This window comes from Gracilinanus agilis, chromosome 1 (genome assembly GCF_016433145.1).
Source record: "Gracilinanus agilis isolate LMUSP501 chromosome 1, AgileGrace, whole genome shotgun sequence".
NCBI lineage: Eukaryota > Metazoa > Chordata > Mammalia > Didelphimorphia > Didelphidae > Gracilinanus > Gracilinanus agilis.
The window spans coordinates 200107044-200131019 of NC_058130.1; the positions used below are offsets into that span (position 1 = coordinate 200107044).

The following is a 23976-nucleotide window of genomic DNA, read 5'->3' on the forward strand; positions in this document are numbered from 1 at the left end:
GATGTGGTCTGCTTCAGTATAAGGAGTTCAAATCCTGGGGTGAATAAGTCTAGATTTCCCCTAGATCAGGGGATCTTAATCTGGGTCTTGGGAAGTTGTTTTGTATTTTGATAACCCTATTTCAAGATAATTATTCCTTTGTAACTCATTGTACTTTTTTTATGCATTCCAAAATGTTATTATGAAGAGGGGTTCATAGTCTTTAGCAGACTGACAAAAGGGTCCATGCCAAAAAAAAAAAAAGTTTAAGAACCCATGCTATAGATTCTGGATATTCTCTTCCCAGGATAACGTTCTCAACAATCTCTAAAATATTATTCTACAAAAACACTAACAAAATAATGATCGTACCTGACACTGGAAGCAGAATGGCCTACCAAAAAAAAAAAAAAAAAAAGATGACCATCTTGAGAGACCTGGGTTATGCTCCTAATTCTATCTTCAAGGAGCCATGTGATCTTGGACAAATCATTTAGCTTCTTGGGAAATCAGTTTTCTCATTTAGAAAGTTATGGCATTAGATGAGGTGACCCCGTAAGATTCCTTCTGACTCTCACATTCTGTTCCTTCAGAATTGGATTACATTTACCCCAGATATAATCTTGTAGTTGAATTCCTTATGTCTGTCAATCAATAAACATTTATTAAGCACCTACTAGCCACTATGTTAAGAGATAAAGATACAAATAATAAATATACAGTCCCTGCACTCATGAACAGGAAAGACAATAGCCAAAAGCAAGCTGAAAAGCGGGGAGGGGACATGGAATTTGGGTGAGGGATGAGGATGGGGTACATTTAAGCTGAAAATGAAAAGATGGCTGGCTGGGTGCCTTCCTTAAATAGAGATCATGGAAGAAACTCTCCTCTGCAATTCAGTCAAAGGAACCCCAAGGGACAGAGAAGGTCCTGATGAGAAATGAATGCAAAGGGTCCTGTGATTTTGCAAGAAAATGAGGTTCTTTTAGGCATAATGGAGAATTCCAAAGGAGTACCGCTGATGAGAAATGACTCCAAAGGGCAGTTTATCTGTTTCCTAGTGAAAAGATATCTTACTGGGTCATCTATTATCCAGAGTCTCAATAGACCTATGTTCAAACTCAACTCACCTACTTATTTGGTTTATGGTCCAAGGTTAATTTTCCCTCTCCTGTGCTGCTCTCTTGGCATCCTAGGGAAATAGGATTAATAATCCTAACCTATCTCTTAGGCTTGTACTGAATATTTAATGACAATTATCGTGCAAGGGTCATTCCACTAGGGATAGAGTGTGATAGATGATCGAGTCAGTAATACTCTAGAAAGCAAATACCATTCTCTGAGAGTTTCTAGCCCTGATAAGAACTCACATTGCATTCATTTTGATGCAATCAGATTTTGCAACATGGTATTGTGGAAAGTAGGCTAGACTTGGGGCCAGAGCTCCTGGGTTCAAATTTCAACTGAGACATGTATCGGTTATATGACCTTGGGATAAATTACTTAACCTTTCAGGTTAAGTACTCATTGTACTCTTCTGCAAATTTAGAGTGTCAGACTTGATGGTCCATAAGATTTCTTCTTGTCCTGAATTTATGATCCAATGGACCTCTTTAGTTTCCTCTTCTATAAAAATAGTTTCTTTTTTTTCTTTTTTCTTAAACCCTTACCTTCCATCTTGGAATCAATACTGTGAAAGGGAAGGAAGAAACATTTATACAGTGATAGTCACTATGCTTAACACTTTAAAAATATCTCATTTGATCCTCACAACAACCCTGTGAGATAGTTACTGTTATCTCCATTTTACAACTGAGGAAACTGAAGCAGAGGAGGTTAAGTGACTTGTCCAGAGTCATACAACTCATAAATGTCTAGGATTAGAATTGAATTCAAGTCTCCCTGACTTTAGATTCATTGCTCTATCCACTGAGCCACTCAGCTAATTTTTTTTTAGACACAGTACTCATTGTTTCCTCAAAGGCAATTCATCATTAAGTATAAGTTTATAATCTATAAAATACATTTATAAGTTTAGTAATTAAATATTATTTTCACACAGGGACGAAGAGGCCTCGGCTCTGTTTTTGTCTGGGCATCTGGAAATGGTGGAAGAAGCAAAGACCACTGCTCGTGTGATGGATACACCAATAGCATCTACACTATCTCAATAAGTAGTACTGCTGAAAGTGGGAAGAAACCCTGGTATCTGGAAGAGTGTTCGTCTACATTGGCCACAACATATAGCAGTGGAGAATCCTATGATAAAAAAATCGTATGTCTTTAAATCTAATTAAATCTATTTTTTGTTTTCTCATTATTTTGAAGTAAAGAAAAACAGACTGGTAATGCATGAGGAAAAATGAATAGAGGTATACAAGGCATGACTTAGGGCTTAATCAGCTGCTAGAAGTCTTTCACTTAAAAAACAAAACAAAATAATTTACTGTGAATTTGAGTCTTTTTTACTTCTGTTTAATTTTGATTTGGATCAGAAGACCATAACTCTAAAACTGGAAGGGGCCTCTGAAGCCATCTGATCTAACACCATTATTTCTCATATAAGGAAACCAAGGCCCAGGGAGATAACATGCCTTGCCGTAGATGACACAGAGAGTAGGCATCAGAGAGAGGATTTGAACCTATGTCCAGTGGCTTCAGAGTATTCAGTTCCACAAATGACTGATTCAGGGTGAATGAATGTTCATTCTTTCCGGAGGCAGGTGATTTAGTAGAAAGAATATTGTACTTGAAGTCAGGAGAGTTTAGTATCTAATTCCACATCTACCACTAATTAGCTATGTGACCTTGTGCAAGTCACTTCATTGCACCTCAGTTATCTTCATTGTAAAATTCAGTTCAACAAGCATTTGTTAAACTTTCACTGTGTGTAAGGCACTGTGCCAAAAAAAAAATAGCCCCTGCCTTCAATCCCCAAACTCCATGGAAATAATACTTAGATGTACTTCATAAGGTTTTCTCCATGCATCAACTGAAATAACAATGTATATAAAAGCCCTTTGTCAATCTAAAAATACTATGCAAATGTTAGCTGCTATTATTATGATTATGACATTATTTTTCAACCCTGTGACTCCATTAGCTATAAAATAAGGGGTCTTATATCCTTGGGACATGGAGCCTCTGAACTTGGTTAAAAAAAAATTTACATCTTAATTTTTACTCATTTCTAGGTGAATTAAGGTAGCTAAAGTATTGCCACAGATAGTGTGCAGGTTGTGAAGTCAGGAAAACTCATCTTCCTGAATTTAAATCTGACTTCAGACACTTACTAGCTGTGTGGACCCTAGGAAAGTCACTTAACCCTCTTTGCCTCAGTTTCTGCAAGTATAAAATGATCTAGAGAAGGAAATGGCAAGCCACTCTAGCATCTTTGCCAAGAAAATCCCCCAAATAGGGCTTTCAATTGAACATAACTGAAAGGACTGAAAAACAATAAGAAAAAGTTGAAATTTAACATTTCCTCCAATTATTTAAAAAATACAATTCTTGGAAGGCTTCCATAATCTTCTGCTGAGGGCCAAAAGGGTCCATGACACAAAAAGATAAAGAATGTCTTCATTAGGTGATCTCTGAGGCCCCTTCCAGTTCTAACAATCTATAAAGCTCTCTAAAAGTCGAGTAATAAGTTCTGGATTCCTGTTAAATTAACATTGCTTAAAAGCAATAGGGAGGGGTCTGTGATTTTCCAACTGAGCAGCCCCAATTGTGTTTCAGAAGTGGAAGTGTATTTTTCCCGTCAATCATCGATGTGCCTCCCTATCTCTTTTCTAAATCTCAGTATTGATATACTTTAGTTCTCAGCCTCCTTTTCCTGCTGTCCAACACCAAGCTGACGATTTTTCATTCTGACACCTTTTCATCCTTTATCTTTTCCTGAAGCCATTCTTGTAAACTGTCTAGTTGTGTAATTTATCTCTTTGCTTAGAAGCCTGGCCATGTTACCTGACACTTCTTAGCAGGAAGTTGACAGAGTCACTTGTCGGGCTCTGGGCCCCCATTTCCTCTGGGTTCACCAGGATCTGGTTACCTTCCTCTTTCAGGTCATTCATTCCCAAATGACTGGAGCTGACTTTCCCCAGGTTAACTGGTATGCAAATGGCAGAATGAGCTTCAGCCCCAGATGAAATCCTCCTAGCCCTTCCTAACTCCTTTAACTACACAGTTTGGGACAATTGAAACAAAAATCACACTTCTTTTTGGGTGTCATAATACCTCTTGGTATCTTCCTAGCCCTTCCTAACTCCTTTATTTGTAATCACAGAGTTTGGGACAATTGAAACAAAAATCACCCTTCCTTTTGGATGTCATAATGCCTCTGGGTTGTTTTTTTTATTATCATTGGATCAAAAACACAAAAACTAAAATCTCTATTCTGATGCCTCTAAAGGGTTCACTTCACTCTCTTCAGGGGACTCTATGGCTTACAAATCCTTTTTTATTTATTTATTATTCCTCTTGCTTTAAAGAACACAGCAGAGAAGAAATAATGACTGTTTTCATTGCAAATGATAAAGTTGGTGATTACTGGCCCTGAGCTATAGTCACCTTTGTGTTTTGCTTATACATGTTGTGTTTTTTTAATAGGCATATCTCATGATTTATCTATACTTGTTTCGGTGAATTTGATGAATACTAGTTTTTAGAGTCCTACATTTATTTTTTAGGCTGATAAAAAAAAACTTACCAGCAGATGAATGCACAGAAATAATGGACAACATATGGAATGATCTGATTGACCTAGTCTACAGGGAAGAAATAGGCATCATTATTCTCTGAATTGTTTCATATTTTGAGAAGCCATACACTCTTTCTTATTTTAAAAATTAAAAATAAGAATAAAATGATGCAAAAGTGACCTCCTTCTGCCTCCAGGAACCTCAGTCCTTCCAAGGGATCTTCTAGTCCTGCATCAAAGTCAATGAACAGTTATAACATCTCTAGTCATGTTAGGAGGTTCCTAGGTTTTATGTTATTCTCCATTCCAGGAAGGGACAAATGAAAAGAGGACTGGATAGGCAAGGGTGTCTCCTCTCCAAGTCCAATAACATTCTAACAATATTAGTTAATCCACCATGATGATAAGTGCTTATACAGTATTTTCAAGTTTACCAAGTGCTTTGCAGATAGGAGGATCTCATTTTATCCTTAAAACAATCCTGGGAAGTAGATGCCATTATTGTCCTCATTTCACAAATGAGGAACCTGAAGCAAGCATAGATTAAGTGATTTTCCCAGGGTTACAAAGCTAGGAAGTTTCTGAGGGCGAATTTGAACTTAGGACTCCCTGACTCCATGTCAAGTACTGTATCCACGGTACCATGTAGCTGCCTGCATGCAAAAAATATTGACATAACTGGATTATTTTATTTCATTGGAGATGGAAGGGAGAGGAAATCTGAGAATTTGTTGGTATTGGAAGGTCTCAGTGAGCAACTTCTACCCATACAGATCAGCAAACATCTGCTGTGCAATCCTTATGCTTGGAGGTCCAGGAAAATTAAGTGACTTTCTTGGTTAGGGCTATCCAGCCAGTTTATTTCAAAGATAAGACTTGAACACAGATCTTTCTGCCTCTAAGGCTAAATGCCTCTGTGTTACTCCATACTGCTTAGCTCCTTTATTTAATATATGAATAATGTTTTCTCCATCATGTGATCCAAAGAAAACATGAAAACATAATTAATTTTCTCTTTCTCTTCTTATTTATTGAGTATTTACCGAAAGCACTCTATTATCTTGAAAAGATCAGTGTGGTTTCCATGACCTGGGATGCTGGCCATCCATTCCCCAAGTTTTTTTTAACTATTTTTGGTTGCTTCATTTGGGTGGGATGTTTTGATTCCTTTTGACTTAACCTTTCATTCCAGTAATTTTTCTGCATGTTTTCTCTGCTTTTCTTCTGCTGAATCCTTATCTTGGTGCCTAGTATGTTTTCCCCATTCCTGGTGATAATGGAAAGTGCAAAAGGGTCATTAGCTTTCCCTGTGTAATAGCTGTTCTTAGATTCAAGGAATTACAGAGCTGGAAAAGACCTCAAGAGATCAAGTCCCCGGACCAGTCCCTTGATAAATTCCAGAAAGCTGACGTGACATGCAAGATGACACGTTTCGTTAGGTCAGGGCCAATACTTACAACCCAGATCCCCTAACCCCTTGGAACAACCAGTCATAACCGTTCTTTCTCCTTGTCTCTGAGTTTATTTACTCAATTTGAAAACTCAGAGGGAGAATTTCAGAAAACTACCAGCTACAACCTCTCAATTATGGTGAGGCCCTACCTATTGACATTACATTCAATATCATGGGCTACCACTATCTGCTTACCTCTGGAATAGGTGCTCCAGATATATGAATGATGGATTCTTTCTGTGGTTGTCCAAGAATTAAAATGAATATGACGATATTTAGCTACCTTATAAACTTCAGATTATACATTATAAACCCTTAGCTGATCTATTTTTCCCCTTAACAACACATTTTATTTATTTTTCAAATTCTTATTCTGATTTCCTTATTGTTCTGTCATCTTTCAGTTTTGTCTGACTCTTCATAATCCCATTTGGGGTTTTCTTGGCAAAAATATTAGGGTGGTTTGCCATTTCCTTTTCTAGATCATTTTACAGCTGGGGAAATGAGGGCAACAGTTATGTGACTTACCCAAGATGCTATAGCTAGTGAGTGTCTGAAGATAGATTTGAACTCAGGAAGAGGAATTTTTCTGCCTCCAGGAATGATATTCTATCTGCTGTACCACTTAGCTGTCTTGATTTTCTATTCCATTTTACTGGTGATTTTTCTCAATGCATCATTCAAGTTATTTGATCTTGTTCATTCCAAATTGCCTAAGGCAACATAACTTTTATGTCTAAAGAGTCCAGAGACGTAGATTTTATGCAGTGTGGGATAGTGGGAAAAAGTGCCTGGGCCTGCAGTCAGAAGACCTAGCTTGGATTTCTGCCTTTGCCACCTATTAACTATGTGACCTTAGGAAAATCATTTAACCTCTCGTGTCAAAGAAATACTGTGACACATTTTACCTATCTTAACAAAACTCTTGTTTTTATTAACAGCATTAATGTTATTTTTTCTAACATGCAGTTATTTGGCATCAGCTCCAACCTTTCATTTCCCAGCTCTCCCTAATCTTATCTGAGCTTCAAAATAAAACCTAATTTTATATTGGTAGATAGTGATCTTTTTCTTAACTGGCTTTGATCCACAAGCCCATGGACCCTTAGTGAATATTTGCAGATAGAAATTAAACAGACAAAAGTATTCAAGGGAGCAGACTGGATTACATTCAGGAAATTATATAGCACTTCAAATTGATCAATCAACAAATATTTATGAAGCACCTACCAAATGCCAGACACTCTGCTAGGCACTGAAAAGACAAAGAGGGAAAAAAAGGAATAAGCTTTCTACCCAGCAAAGGTTTAGAGTCCAGGTGAGATAGAGAGAGTACTGGACTTTCAGTCAAAGTTAAGATCAGTACTAGCCATATGACCCTGGACAAGTCATTCAGCCTTGGACTAATCTCAGTTTCCTCAACTATAAAATGGGGATAATAATGGTACCTCCCATTGTAAGGATCAATAAACAAACATACCAGATGCCACCTATGCATCAGACAGTGTGCCAGGCACTGAGGGTACAAGTACAAAGAATGAAAGAATGGATATACTATATATTTAATAAACATAACATATACAAAGCAATGAAATACAAGGTAGTATGGAATGGAAGATACTAACAGCTAAAGAAATTAGGAAAGGCTTCAAGTACAAGATGATACTTAAGCAGTATCCTAGAAAGGGACTTTTTGTGGGGTTTGGGGGGATCAAAGAGAATACATTCCAAGCATAGATGAGGAAACTCTTAATACCAATTTATTAAGACCAACAACTTCTCTGCAATTTACAGTTTTGGAAAGTCACCTAGTCCACTGAAAGGATAAGTAAATAATCCAGAGTCACACAGGTTGTATATGTCAGAGAAGAGACTTGAACCAATATATTCCTTGCTCTAAGGCTCAATTTCTATAAATTATGCCACAGTGCTTCTCACTAAGACATTAAATTTGTAAAATATATGTCATTCTGAATCTTTCTAAAGAGTGAATATCTTTATTTTTTTCAAGAAGCTTACAGTTTAATGGAAAACATGGAAGCAACTATATACAAATAACAAAAAGTAAAACTGTAGATAGTAAAGGGGACCAGGAAAAACTTTTTTTAATATTCTTTTTTTTTAATTTGTTTAATTAAAAAAATTTTTTTTATTTTAAAAATATTTTTCCATGTTTATGTATTTCATTTTCTTTCCTTCCCCTCTATCCTCCCTATTCCTGGATCCTTCTAAGTCCCTTGGGATTATCTTGTCCATTACATTGTATTGTTCTACATTGTTTCACTTTTTGTGAATGTTCTCTTGGTTCTGCTCATTTTACACTGCATCAGTTCCCAGAGGTTCTTCCAGTTCACATAGAATTCCTCCAGTTCAACATTCCTTACAGCACAATAGTATTCCATCTCCATCATATACCACAATTTGTTCAGCCATTCCCCAAAGGACACCCCCTCATTTTCCAATTTTTTGCCACCACAAAGAGTGAAGCTATGAATATTTTTGTATAAACATTTTTCATTATTATCTCTTTAGGGTATGCATTCTTTTTTTTTAAAACCCTTGCCTTCCATCTTAGAGTCAATACTGTGTATTGGCTCCAAGGCAGAAGAGTGGTAAGAGTAGGCAACAGGGGTCAAGTGACTTGCCCAGGGTCACACAGCTGGGAGGTGTCTGAGGCCTGGCTCTCAATCCACTGAGCTACCTAGCTGCCCCCTAGGGTATGCATTCTTTTAAAGTCCTTTGAGCATAGTCCCAAATTGCCTTCCAAAATAGTTGGATCAATTCACCACTTCACCAGTAATATATTAGTGTCTCAATTTTGCCACAATCCCTCCAGCATTTATTATTTTCCTTTACTGTCATATTGGCCAATCTACTAGATATGAGGTGGTACCTCAGAGTTGTTTCGATTTGCATTTCTCTAATTATGAGAGATTTAGAACATTTCTTCATGTATTTATTGATAGTTTTGATGTATTTATCTGAAAACTACCTTTTCATGCCCCTTGACCATTTGTCAATTGGGAAATGGCTTGATTTTTTATACAATTGACTTAGCTCCTTATAAATTTCAGAAATGAGACTTCGTCAGAGAGTTTTGTTATAAAAATGTTCACAGTCTAGTGGAGAGGACAGAGCTGGTCAGGTGGGTGTATGGGGGTGATGAAACAAGACCTTTACTTCCCTAATTAAAGGCAGAAGAGGAGGAGGTGCTTTCCTTCTAATTTTGGTTGCATTGCTTTTGTTTCTACAAAACCTTTTTAATTTGATATAATCAAGGCCATTCATTTTACATTTTGTAATGTTCTCTCTCTCTTGCTTGGTCTTAAATTCTTTCCTTTCCCACAGATCTGACAGGTATACTAGTCTATGTTCACCCAATTTGCTTATAAATTACCTTTTTTCTATTTAAGTCATTTGCCCATTCTGAATTTATTTTGGTATAAGGTGTGAAATGTTGATCTAAACCTAATCTCTCCTATACTTTTTTCTAATTTTCCCAATAGTTTTTGTCAAATAGTGAATTCTTGCCCTAAAAGCTGGGATCTTTGGGTTTATCAAACACTATCTTCCTGAGGTTATTTACCCCAAGTCTATTCCATTGATCCATCCTCCCATCTCTTAATCAGTACCGTATTGTTTCAATGATCATCGCTTTATAATACAGTTTAAGATCTGGTACTGCTAGGACTCCATCCTTTGCATTTTTTTTCCATTAGTCCCCTTGATATTCTTGATCTTTTGTTCTTCCAAATGAACTTTGTTACAATTTCTTCTAATTCTATAAAAAAGTTTTTTGGTAGTTTGATAGGTATGACAATGAATAAGTAAATTAATTTAGGTAGGATTGTCATTTTTATTATATTAGCTTGTCTTACCCATGAACAATTAATGTTTTTCCAATCGTTTAGATCTAGTTTTATTTGTGTGAAAAGCATTTTGTAGTTGTGTTCATATAACTCCTGAGTTTGTCTTGGCAGATAGATTCCCAAATACTTTATATTACCTAGAGTGATTTTAAATGGTGTTTCTCTTTCTAACTCTTGCTGCTGAGATTTGTTGGAAATAAATATCAATGCTGATGATTTATGTGGATTTATTTTGTGTCCTGCAACTTTGGTAAAATCTGGTAAAATTATTAATTATTTCTATTGCTTTTTAGTTTATTTTCTCGAGTTCTCTAAGTATATCGTCATACCATCTACAAAGAGTGATAGTCTAGTTTCCTCACTGCCTACTTTAATCCCTTCAATTCCTTTTTCTTCTCTAATTGCTACAGCTTGTGTTTCTAGTACAATATTAAATAATAGTGGTAATAATGGGCATCCTTGCTTCAGTCATGATTTTATTGGGAAGGCTCCTAACTTATCCCCATTGCAGATGATACTTGCTGATGGTTTTAAATAATCCTGTTTATTATTTTGAGAAAAGGCCCTTCTATTCTTATATTTTCTAGTGTTTTTAATAGAAATGGATGTTGTATTTTGTCAAAGGTTTTTTTCTGCATCTACTGAGATAATCATGTGGTTTCTGTTAGTTTGGTTATTGATATAGTTAATTATGTGGATGGTTTTCCTAATATTAAACCATCCTTGCATTCCTGATATAAATCCCACCTGGTCATAGTGGATAATCTTTGTGATGACTCGCCATAATCTCTTTGTTAGTGTTTTGGTTACAATTTTTGAATCTATGTTCATTAAGGAGATTGGTCTGTAGTTTTCTCTCTCTGTTTTTGGTCTTCCTGGCTTTAGAATCAGTACCATATTTGTATCATAAAATCAATTTGCTTATTTTGTCAAATAGTTTGTGTAGTATTGGGATTCGTTGTTCTTTAAATGTTTGATAGAATTCACTTGTGAATCCAGGTCCTTGATGGCTCATTCAATTTTTTTTCTGAGATGGGATTATTCAAGTATTCTATTTCCTCTTTTGTTAATATAGGCATTTTATATTTTTATAAATATTCATCTATTTCACCTGGATTATCATATTTGTTGCCATATAATTGGGCATAGTAGCTCTTAATAATTGTCTTAATTTCCTCTTCATTAGAGATGAGATTGTTCTTTTCATTTTTGATACTGTTCATTTGATTCTCTTCTTTCTTTTTTCTTTGATTTATTAGTACCTTATTTTATTTGTTTTTTCCAAATACCAGCTCCTGATCTTTTTTATTCATTTAAGAGTTGTTTTACTTTCAATTTTATTAATTTCTCCTTTAATTTTTAGGTTTTCCAATTTAGTTTTTATATAGGGATTTTTAATTTATTCTTTTTCTAATTTTTTTAAGTTGCAAGCCAAATTCATTGATTTCCTTCTTTAATTTGTTGATATAGTCACTCAGAGATAGAAATTTCCCCTTGCGTACTACTTTGGCTATATCCCATAGATTTTTTTATGTTCCTCCTCATTATCATTATCTTGAATGAAGTTTATAATTGTTTCTATGATTTGTTTTTTGACCCACCAGTTTTGAGGAATTAGATTATTTAGTTTCTAATTAATTTTAAATTTGCCTTTCCATGGACACATTATAATTTTTATCTCATTATGATCAGAAAAAGTTGCATTTATTATTTCTGCTTTTCTTCATTTGTTTGCAACATTTCTATACCCTAGGACAAGGTAGATTTTTATATATGTACCATGTAACTGCTAAGAAGAAGGTGTATTTCTTTTTATCCTGTTCATTTTTCTCCAGATATCTGTTAACTCTAATTTTTCTAGCATTTCATTCACTTCCCTTACTTCTTTCTTATTTATTTTTTGGTTCAATTTATCTAGTTTTGAAAACGGAAGATTGAGATTCCCCATTAGTATTGTCTTACTATCTACTTCCTCTTTAAGCTCCTTTAATTTCACTTTTATCTAGATGCTATACCATTTGGGGCATAAATGTTTAGTAATGATATTACTTCATTGTTTATAGTACCTTTTAGCAAAATGTAGTTTCCTTCCTTATCTCTTTTAATCTGATCAATTTCTACTTTTGCTTTGTCTGGTATCATGATTGCTACTCCTGTTTCTTTGTTTTGTTTTTTTTTTTACTTTAGATGATGTATAATAAATTCTGCTCCAGCTATTTTACCTTGAATTTGTGTGTGTCACCCTTTCTCAGATGTGTTTCTTGTAAACAACATATAGTAGGATTCTGGTTTTTAATCCATTCTGCTATCTGTTTCTGTTTAATGGGTGAATTCATCCCATTCACATTCAGCATCAGGATTATTAATTTTGTATTGCCCTGCACAATATTATCCCCTTTAGATCATGCTCTATTCCCTTTCACTCTGTTCTTCCTCACCAGCATTTTGCTTTTCGTCACCTCTCCCACTTCCTCTTCCCTTCAATTATCTCCCCCTTCTGTTTCTTATTTCCCTTTTATTTCTCTATAGGGTAAGATAGAACTCCATACCCCACTGAGTATACTTGTTTTTCCCTCTCTGAGTCACTTACAATGGCAGTAAAGTTTAAGCATTGCCCGTCACAACCTTTATCCTCCCTTCTCTATGATTGTTTTTACTTCTTCATGTTATATAATTTACCCCAGTCTATCTCTCCCTTCCCTGTTCTTTCAGTACAAACCTTTCTTTCACCCTTTTATTTGTTACATATCATTCATATCATATCACACATACATATAGTTTCATATCATAACATTTACATATACATCATGTCATCACAATCAGCTTACTCCCCACCCCTTTCTGAGTAAATTTCTTCTATTTTCTCTACTACTAAGAGTAATTTTTGAGAAATACAGATATCCTCTTTCCATGTAGACATATTAACATTTTGAACTTAATGAGTCCCTTAAATTTTTTTTTTCTTATTAACCTTTTTGGACTTCTCTTGTGTCTCATGTTTGGACTTCAAATTTTTTGTTTAGATCTGGCTTATTCCTCAGGAATGCTTGGAAATCTTCTATCTTATTGAATGTCCATTTTTTTCCTCAGAAAGAATATACTCAGTTTTGCTAGATAGGTGACTCCAGGTTGTAAACCCAAATCTTTCACCTTCCTGAATACCATATACCATGCCTTTCAATATTTTAATATAGAAACCACTGGGTCCTGTGTAATCCTGATTATAGTTCCATGGTAATTGAATTGCTTCTTTTTTTTCTAAACCCTTACCTTCCATCTTAGAATCAATACTGTATATTGGTTCCAAGGTAGAAGAGTGGTAAGGGTTAGGCAATAGGGGTTGTGACTTGCCCAGGGTCACACAGCTAAGAAGTGTCTGAGGCCAGATTTGAACCTAGGACCTCCCATCTTTAGGCCTGACTCTTAATCCACTGAGCCACCCCACTGCCCCCTGAATTTTTTCTTTCTGGTTGCTTGAAGTACAGTCATCCCTCACTATATCATGATTTACTATATGATGGGTTAAAAAAAATATCTAATTTTGTATTATGGAGTTTTCACTATATTGCAGGATTTTACAGATGAATACCGTACTGTACACAAATTCCACTACTCTTTGTGCAAGTTTGCCAATGTGAGATTGTATACTATTGGCTGATAAAATGAAAGTGGACCAACTACAACTCTGTGTTCTGTATCCTGGGCGCTGTATCCTTGACTTAGTGACTGTCTCATCAGTTTGTTTGCTCAGCCACTTCTTCATGGATTTTCACCTATCCCAGGGGTCTCTGGAATGTAATTCCCACAATAAGCGAGGGGCTACTATATTTTCTCCATAGTTTGGTGGCTCTTAAATTTAGCTATTACATTTATGTAAGTTGTTATTTGAGGAATTCTTTCTGAGGTAATCTGTGAATTCTTTCAATTTCAATTTTATTTTCTTGCTCAAGGATCTCTGGGCAGTTTTCTTTGATAGTTTCTTATAAAATGATGTCTAAAGTTTTTTTCTTGATCATGGCTCTTAGGTAGACCAATAATTGTGAAATAGTCTCTCCTAGATCTATTTTCAAGGTCAGTTGCTTTTTCAATAAGATATTTCATGTTTTCCTCTGTTTTTTCATTCCTTTGATTCTGCTTTATTGTTTCTTGAGTTCTCATGAAATCATTAGTTTTTAGATTGTCAATTCTGATTTTTAACACCTGATTTTTATCTATCATTTTTTGGTTCTCCTTTTTCAATTGGCCCATTTCTTCTTGCATCACTTTCATTTCTCTTCCCCACTTTTTCTCTGCCTCTCTTCATTGTTTTTTGAAGTCTTTTTTGAGCTCTTTCAGAATCTGTGTCCAATCCATATTTTTCTTTTGGACTTTGTGTGTGTTTGTTTTGCTTTCACTGTCCCCTTCTGTGTCTGTATGTTGTTCTTTGTCTCCATAAAAATTCTTTAGAGTTAGATTCTTTTTTCTGTTTGCTCATTTTTCCTATATAATTATAGGTAGGCTCTGTTTTCTGGGAAATTGGGGTTCTCTCTTAAACTTCAGTCTTTCCTTGATGCTAATCTTAGCTTATTTTCTAGGTTTTTATCAGTTTCAGTTCTTAGAGAATGATGTGATAGTCTGAAGGCTGAGAGTTCTGAGAGCCCCCTCCCCTTGCTGATTTATTTGGCTCTTGAGATTCTGATAACTCAAAGACTTGCCTTAGGCTTGGTTGTAAGCTCTAGGTCTCTCTTTGATCTTGATCAGGTCAAAAGCTACTTAAATTATAGCCTCAGACTTAGGTGTAAGTTTTTGGTCTTACTGTGTACTTCTTCTAATTGGGCACACCTTTGATTTCCCTGTCCTGGAGCTCTGCCCTGAGCTTTAGGCAAAAAGGGAGCCCCCTTTAGTACTTTTAGTCACCCCAAACAGTGAACTATATCCTTATCCCAAGCCCAAACTGGGATTCTTGGATTCCCTCTGGGTCCACACTGAACAGCCCACTTCAGCCCAGACTGTCCTGGGCTGGGACTCTGAACTTCTCCACAGGTTTGAAATTTCAAGGGGTATGGGTTGGTTCAGACTACTATTTGACCAGGCAGGATTTCAGGGTCTCAATATTGACTTGGACTTAGGTTCTGAAACTGGGACCACAGATGTTGAGTGAGGATGTGTGGCTCGTTCTTCGCTTGCTCTTCCCTTCTTGCTACAGTCTCTTGTTGCTCTGCTCCCCTCTCACCTCAATGCTCCAGATATTCTCTGCCTACCTTTTTGGTTTTTCTTTTCTTGATAGTTGTTTTACTCTGTCTCCTTATTGGTTCTTTCACTCCTTTATTTGTTTGGTGGTGATATTTTAATATTTGTTGGAGAGCATTCTTGTGGTGACTCAGAGCTACTCTGGTTTAATCCATCATCTTGACTCCACCCCTGGAAGTAGTGAATGTCTTTTTTAAAAAATATTTTCCCAATTTTATGTAAAAACAATTTTTAAAATTCACTTTTTTTTTATTTTGAGTTCCAAAATTTCCCTATATAATGATGTAAAAGATTTTTTTTCATATTGGTTATTTTGTGGAAGAGATCATAAGTGACAAAAAAATTTAAGAAAGTGAAATATAGTATGGCTTATATATTAAATATGTATGTATGGAAGAGAAAGAAAGAGAGATCAGGAGAAAGCATTCAGACTCATCAGTTCTTTCTCTGGTGGCAGATGGTATTTTTCATCATAAGTTAAAGAGTGAACTTCTTTTTCATATAAGAAGAAAGGAACAAAGATTTACTAAGTGCCTACTATGTACCAGGCACTGTGCTAAAAGGTTTAAATGCTATTGTTATCCTTATTTTACAGTTGAGGAAATTGAGGCAAACAGAGTTATGGGACTGGGCATCACACAACTAATTCATGCCTGAGGCTAGATTTGATTCTTGATTTTCCTGGCTGCAAGACAGATGCTCTATCCACTAAACTATCTGTCATTCACAAAAGCAAGGAAGGGGCCTGCCTTGTGGATAAAACCCCATCATATCTCCCTTTTATCAAGTAGTTATCCCCTGCTTAAGAGATTGCTCCATAATTTAGCCTTTTACCCTGGGACTGTCTAAACTCTTTTGGCAACTTTAGATTGCTACCCTATTCCAGTTGGAGGCAATAAGTCCTAGACATTCTTCTAAGGCTGGCTTTTGTGAGTGTGATGGCTGGAATAGTTTCTTCAGTACCCTCCATGAATATGCTTTAACTTCTTCTTCATTCCGTGTTCTAAATTGAACCTGTGGCACTGATTCCTTTGGGGCTGGCATGACTTATCAGTACCATACTAGGAATTATCTTTTTGCTTTAGTATTTTCTCCAAGTCCCTGAAAAATTCCTTCTGGAGATGCCGTCTGTTCCTTGTTTTTCATATCCCATCACCTTGCACACTAGGCTACTACCGTTCATTTCTCCTCCCCACATTTTGATTTCTACAAATTGAAATTTTTATTCCCACCTCTCAGTAAAAGAAAAACCCAGAAAACCCAGATTTGTTTAGCATTTAGGAGATTTTGAAACAGATTCTCCAGAGAAAAAGTCAGAAGGGGAATAGGAAAAGTTGTTCCTGAAAAGCTTTGGTTTTCATTTTGACCTAGTAAAGAAGCTCTGTGTCGCTTGTTTGCTTTGGCCATATATCAAACACTATTTTCTCAATTATTGTCTGTGGCAATCTGGCACAGCTGTATCTATTTTCAGTGATTAGCATGATATATCATGCAGTATTTTTTCCTAGCTCCAAGTTGAATGATTTAACTGGAGCAAGCTTGCATTGGAAATCAGTGTGGTATAATGGGCAGAATTAATTAATCTGGGAATCAGGAAGACAGGGGTTCAAGTGTAGCCCCTGATATATGCTGACCATGTGACCTTGAGCAAATTACTTAACATTTTGGTCCATCAGACATCTCATAAAACACTAAATTACAAAGCAAACAGGTAGGTGGTGGAGTGCATAGTGGGTAGAACTTGGATTCTGAAAGACCTGTGTTCAAGGAATGCTTCAGACATGTTAGTTGTAGGTGCCTGGGCAAACCAAATTTAACTTCTTTCTTACTCTATTTTCTCATGGATAAAATAGGGATATTAATAGTATCCACCTAAGAGGAGTGTTGTAAGGACAGATATCCTTAAATATCTATATAAATATTATTATTATTATTAAGTAAACATTAGTCTGTATTAATCATAGACCCAATAAAAAAAGGCTTCTAGGTGGTACAATCGATTGTAAGGACTAGAATCAGGAAGACCTGAGTTCAAATCCTACCTCCGATATTCACTGTCTATGTACCCCTGGACAAGTTACTTAACCCTGTTTGCTTCAGTTTTTTCACCTATAAAATGAGCGTGAAGAGGAAATGGCAAACCTCTCTAGTATCTTTGCCAAGAAAACCCCAAATGGATTCACAAAGATTCAGACATGAATGAAATCACTGAACCACAACAACCAGCAAAAAAAAGAAGAAAAAGGAAAAAAGAAATCCCATTATAATATTTCTATAGTGACATAGCAAGTAAACAAATGTGTTCTGAACCTAATGGGAAGTAGGAACTCCCATGAATACAGAACACCCCATCTGCCTCTGAACTTAAGAATCTTTTTTTCATATTGTTTCCTGGGTAGTTTTAAAGTTTACATGAATCTTGTTAAGATAATTGAGATTGAACAATGATCCAAGACAATTCTGGAGGACTTATGAAAAGGAATGCTATCCGCCTCCAGAGAAAGAACTGTTAGAGTAGAAATGCAGATGAAAACACACGATTTATCACTTGTTCATTTGTGTTTATGTTTTGGAGATTTGGCTCTATGAGATTATTCGCTTACAATAATGAATAATATGGAAATATGTTTTGTGTGATAATATATGTATAACCCAAATGGAATTGCTTGTTAACACTGGGAGGAGGAAGGGAAGAAGGGAGGGAGACAATATGAATTGTATGACTTTGGAAAACTCATAAGGAAATTTGTTATTAAAATTTAAAAATGGAAAAATTGAAAAAAAAATAATTGAGAATGAGATGAGCCTGGTCTTGTTAGAGGATGGGAAGAGTTGACGGATAATTGTCACATAATTACAATACGTCAGAATTTTTAAAAAATTAGCTCTGTATTCTTGCCCTCCAATCCTTGAACAATGTAACTGATCTTGTATTTGTTATGTCCCTACCAAATACTTTGTTGGGAAAGATGAGACACATTGTGAAACAGAACATAAGTCTGTATGATTCAGTGGCAGAATGTTGTGCAGACAGAAAGTGCCATTAGAAGTCAGAGAAGAGAGAAATCGATATGGGCCTGCCATTGATCCCTTCAACCTACATCTATTGAGTACTTTCTTTGGCCAAGGCCCATTGCTAGGGGCTGTGAGTGATAAAAAGAAAACTAGCACATTGTCTGTGCCCTCAAGACATTTACAAGTTCCTTCATTATAGAGAGTAGCTATTACATGAAGAGGGATCAGGAAAGACGGAGTATTTGTACAATATTGTAGAAATCCTCATGGCCAGATCGATAAAACATGCTCTCTATGAGCCATTTGCTAACCTTATATTTCAGAGCCCTCTTTCATAATGATATTAGTTAAAATGCAGTTTTATCAGGGGCAGCTTGATGGCTCAGTGGATAGAGATCCAATGCTAGGGATAGGACATCTGTGGTTCAAATCCGGCCTCAGATACTTCCTCTCTGTGTGACCCTGGGCAAGTCACTTAACCTCCATTGCTTAGCCATTACCACTCTTCTGCATTAGAACCAATACATAGTAAAGTTTCTAAGATGGAGGTAAAGGCTTAAAAACTGCAATTTAAATTAATTTTAATTATCTTTCCAAACAAGCCAAATGAACAATGATTCTAGACATGGAAAAAGGTGAGAGATTCATTTGTGATAAACAACTTGTATATAAGCTAAATTCATATGGTCCCATTTAGAAACTCATAGGCACCTTTTAGACCTCACAGTCACAGATCCTGCCATACCAGTTGTGTAAAGGCTTCACTCCTCCAAGAGAGCCTTGATGTAAGTTTAATTTTTACCAGAGGAAGTTTGATTTTTGTATCAGTCTATGATTGCTGTGGCCATTAGAAAATGAACTGCCCATCATCTTATTTTTTTTAATCCTGTTGTGCTAAATAAATCACCACCATATATTATTCATTAATACATTTAGGTTTTCATTTCTTCCATTAGCCCTCACAAGGGCATCTGGAACAACTTCTCTTGGCCAGTGTTTCAAAAACAGAGATAAAAATTGATAGTCGAAATTGATCCAGTTAAGCAGACACTAGTATCATTAACCAAGAAAATGTCCCTGTGTTCAGTTACTTTTTTAGCTAATATGGTACTATATGACCTCCTCAAAATATGGGAATTGGTGTGAACATATGATAGAAGCAAACCAAAAGCAAATAGAAGAAAGATTGAAATCTGAGGCACTTAAATGAATGAGTCAGTTGAGCTAATATATCATCAGATGGGATAATCACTAGATTAAAATGTTCTAGTCACTGCTAAGGCTTCACGTAGTGAAATATCAGGAAATACGAAACAACTTTAAAAAGTTATAATGAACACTTCAGACCCTATTTGGATCCTATTTGGATCTTCAACACTTGCCCATTCTCACTTTATCAACCAAAGGGTTTTAAACTTTTTGGGAGAGATATTATAGGAATATAATAATATTTATATATATATATACAATTTTGTGTGCCCATAATAATAATATAATAGGTGATAGGAATGAACCCCTTTGGCAACTTCTGGTGAAGTTAAGGACTCCTCAAAATAGTGTCCTTAAATGTATAGAATAAAATCTATAGAACTGTAAAGAAAATCAGTTATGTTGAAACGAAATTATTAAAATATTTAATGGGGCAGCTGGGTGGCTCAGTGAATAGAGAGCCAGGTCCAGAGGGGAGGCCTGTGATAATTCCTAGCTGTGTGACCCTGGGCAAGTCACTTAACTCCCATTGCCTAGCCTTTACTGCTTTTCTGCCTTAGAAGCAACACACAGTATAGATTCTAAGACAGAAGGTAAGAGTTTAAAAATATATATATATTGTTAATCAAGATCAAACCCCAGATTCAGATCCTCTGTTCTAAAGATATAAGAACTTAGTAACCCAATACCATCCCTTCCCCACCTCTGCACCAGACCCCAATAAGGTTCCAAAGAAAGTTATTTGCTTAATACAAATTCATAAACTAACTCTCTATATCTTTAGCTGAATTTGCTCTAGACAACCATCTGATTCCGCTACTAGAGGTGTCTAGGACAACTTTTGTCATGGGGTCTAGTGTCATCCCCCATTTATTTCACTCTGAGGGGCACAAATAGGATTTTCAAAGATCATTTAAGAAATCCATTGATGAAAATTCCATTTTGGATGGTGAAATCAATTTATAGTTGGATGGTGAATTAACAGTTTGCTAAAAAAAATGCAGCCAGGACTGAAATCAAGATCTATATACTTTCTTGGATGGTCTTAAACACAGTATTGCATTTTTCCTTTGTGTCCTCATCTGGGTGATGCAGATAGATTCTCTGTGCTCCCTGCTCCCATGGGGTCATCTGACAGCTGAATGCTAACCATCCTTTTAAATCATGCTTTGTGATTCTATCAGGTTCTCTATGCATGTATTGTGATTAATGAGGTGGCCCCCATGTGGTCCCAGGATTGGGAATGTCATTTTTCTTCTTGAAATTTGCTTGTTCCTTGGTGGTCTTATTATGCCTTTTCTTTCTATGGATAAGCCCAAGAGTTCTCTGATGATGAGTGTTCTTTTAATGATGAAAACCCGTCCTTAGATCTTTCGGATAATTTACACCTAAACATCTTCACCACTGTCAGTAACTTTCTTTTGAAATAGCCCTGCAGGAATTTCCACTTGAAACAGGAAGAGAAGGGAGTGAGGATGTCTTCTTTGTCTCTTTCTTCCCCCTGGGGTATGGGGGAGTGGGGGTGGGGTGGGATTGTGCTCAAGTTTCCTTGAGGAAGACTTGCTGAAAGAAAAAATAAAATAAAATGAGGATAGATTTTGGAATGTAATAATTACCTATTTACTATTACTTTAAGGAGTAAAAAATGTAAAAATGACTTGTTTGTAGATAGATGATACAAAAATAGATAGGGAACAGTCATTTATCCCAGATTTATCAAAAGATATGCTTAAATTTCTATATGCGAATGATGGGCTCACAAAATGAGAGTGTTTGATGGGAAATAGGAAATTATTTGGTTCTTGACATTATAAATATGGAAAGCCATGATCTTGAGATGGCCATAGATAGTTATTTGAAATGTTCATAAATCTTGCACATACTCTCAATATAGTATTTTTTCAGAATACGTTTCTGAGGGTTGAGAGCATCTGCACAGCTGAGGAATGAGCAAAGTCAGTGCCCAGTGGGAAAACATCCTGCAAAATCTTCAGTCTTTTCTTCAGCTGCTGAGGGGATTGGGGGAACTGAAAGACTTGGTAAAAGAGACAGATCTGTATGAGTGAAGTCAACTGAGAAGAATGTAGGCAAACCCTCTCTCTGGACTTCAATATATGTGAGGACCATAAAAGAAATTGGTTTCTGGTACACTCTAAAATGAATCTTATGAAGAGAGTGTCTTTGCTTTCTAGAATAAGTTCATTTACATGAGACAAACTCATCTGTTTTAAAACTAATTATGAAAAGCCTGAGCTTTCTAAATCTAGTCCCAAACTTGGTCTCTGGATAACCACTCAGTACAAGATGTGTACTTTTTCCCCCCTTTCTTCTCAAATATTCTCAATGTCTTTTGCTCTTGCATCTTGATTAGATCATAATGTAGGCAGGGTCATCAGTGGCCAGATTATAAATTTTGGTAGCCCTCCCCACTCCCCATCTTCTCCTCTTCTTCATAATCTGTATTTTAGTGCCTTGCTAAATGTGTAATTATGAGGCAAGAAAGCCAGGAAAATTACAGTGCATAAAAAAGAAGGAAGGAGAAGAGGAAAATTAAGAAAGAAAGAAAAATTGAAAAAAAGAGTGGGCATTCAAATTGATGGCACTCTCTATAAAATGAGTCTGTTTAACTAAATGACCTCAAAGGTCCTTTGCAGCTCTAACAGAATCCCTTAATTTCAGTAAAGAATCACCAATTTCATGCATATGGTCTTCTCAACTGGGCCTGACATCTTTGGATCTGGTCCTCGGAAAAATGCTAGTGGAGATCCTATTTGTTTCTTGTAGGTCTTAAAAGAAATTCCATGGCTAGTTTATTAGGGATTTATGTAGTACTTTTCTTCTGGGTAGCTCAGTGCACTTTACAAACTGAATCCCATTAATCCTCAAGCTCCTCTTATGGGGACCACATGTAGAGATTAGAGAGAAGGGTCATTGTTTTTCTGCCACCCGCCTTCACCTTTCTGCTGTGTTGGCCAAGAAAGGAGCCAATTGCATTACTGATTTTCACTAGAAACTAGAATGAGATCACTAACTCATCTCACAAACCACTGAACACTTATTGGATGGTCATGGTGTTCAACCATTCCTGCTCTGAGATAGATTCACAATGGTCAAAGACATTCTTTATCTAGTTCCTATATTTTTACAAGGAAAATGGAGTATCTACTCATAATGACAAGTATACACAATAATGCCATGAATTTGTGTTACATGTAAGCTTATTATTCATAGATTTTATTGTATTGTTTTTGTTTGTATTGTATATTTTAAATCTTTGGGGAACTTTGTTCATACTCATTCCCACGAAACACTAAATTCTATTTTAGTAAGAATTCTTTCTCTCTGTATATACCTATATAATATATAATGATATGTATATCATTATTTGTGGTTGATCATATATAATGTAATACACACAATATTGTATGTAATTATATTATATAGATTATATATATTTATACATAAATATTCTACTGCACACTCATAATAATGACTAAAAGGTATGGATGTGAATAGAATTATTTCTTAGCTTCTCTAAGTATTTATTTTTGTTTCAGCAGATGGATGATCCATTTTTAACCACAGTTTTTAGATCCTTTACTTTACAGGTGCATCTCAAATGAATATTTATTTGGAGATGTACAGTAGGCCACAGAGGCATTTGAAGCAGTGGATTTAAACCAGCATTTAAAAAAAATCTAATTTTGTCTCATTTTTAAAATGTTATTGATACCTTTTGTTTTTATATCACATTCATTCCTGAATATGTCCCTCCTTCCCACTCAGCAATCCATCCTTTGTGAGATTTTGAGAAAAGAAAGAGGGAAAAGTAAAAAGTAAAACTAACCAACACCTCGATAGTATCTCACAATTTGTTTCAAATTTCTTATTTCTTACAGTATAGTAATGTGTGACATTCACCTACAACAAAATTGTCATCTATTTTGTGTCTAGTTCTTTGCTACCACCAAAGTTCTGCTACTCTTTTTTTTTTTTGCTTTTCCAATTTAATTCTTTTTATTTGTTCATTTATTCAGCCACTCCTTCTCCTTCCCACACCATAGAAGGCATCATCTAGCAAAATATATAGATTACATGTTTCATGATTCTACTTCTCAGGTCATTTTCTGGAAGTAAACATTCATAAGTTATTCTTCAAATATCAAATCTGTAGATATACATAATGAGAACTCTGTTCTACTCATTTCACTCTTCATTATCTCATATAGTTCTTTCCAAATTTTTAAAAAAGTTAATTTGCCCATTGTTTCTTATGGCACAGTACTATTCCATCATAATCATGTACCTGTACTACAATTTGTTTAACCATTCCCCAGTTGATGAACATCCTCCTGATTTCCATTTCTTTGCCACCACAAAGAGAATTGCTATAAATATTTTGGAACAAACAGGTTCATTTCCTTTTTCTCTGACCTCCTTTGGGAAATAGACCCAGCAATGGTTTTGCTGAGTCTAGGGATATATATATATTTGTTTGTTTATTTGTTTATTTATTTATTTAT

General features: G+C 35.7%; 1 protein-coding gene across 1 annotated transcript in view; it reads left to right on the forward strand.

Moving 5' to 3' along the window:
* PCSK5 (proprotein convertase subtilisin/kexin type 5) overlaps positions 1–23976 on the forward strand; it is a 593358-nt gene that overhangs the window by 243601 nt on the left and 325781 nt on the right. The window contains exon 8 of the mRNA XM_044678618.1: positions 2042–2254. Within this exon, the coding sequence (XP_044534553.1) occupies positions 2042–2254 (213 nt within the window). The remainder of the gene's footprint in view (positions 1–2041; positions 2255–23976) is intronic.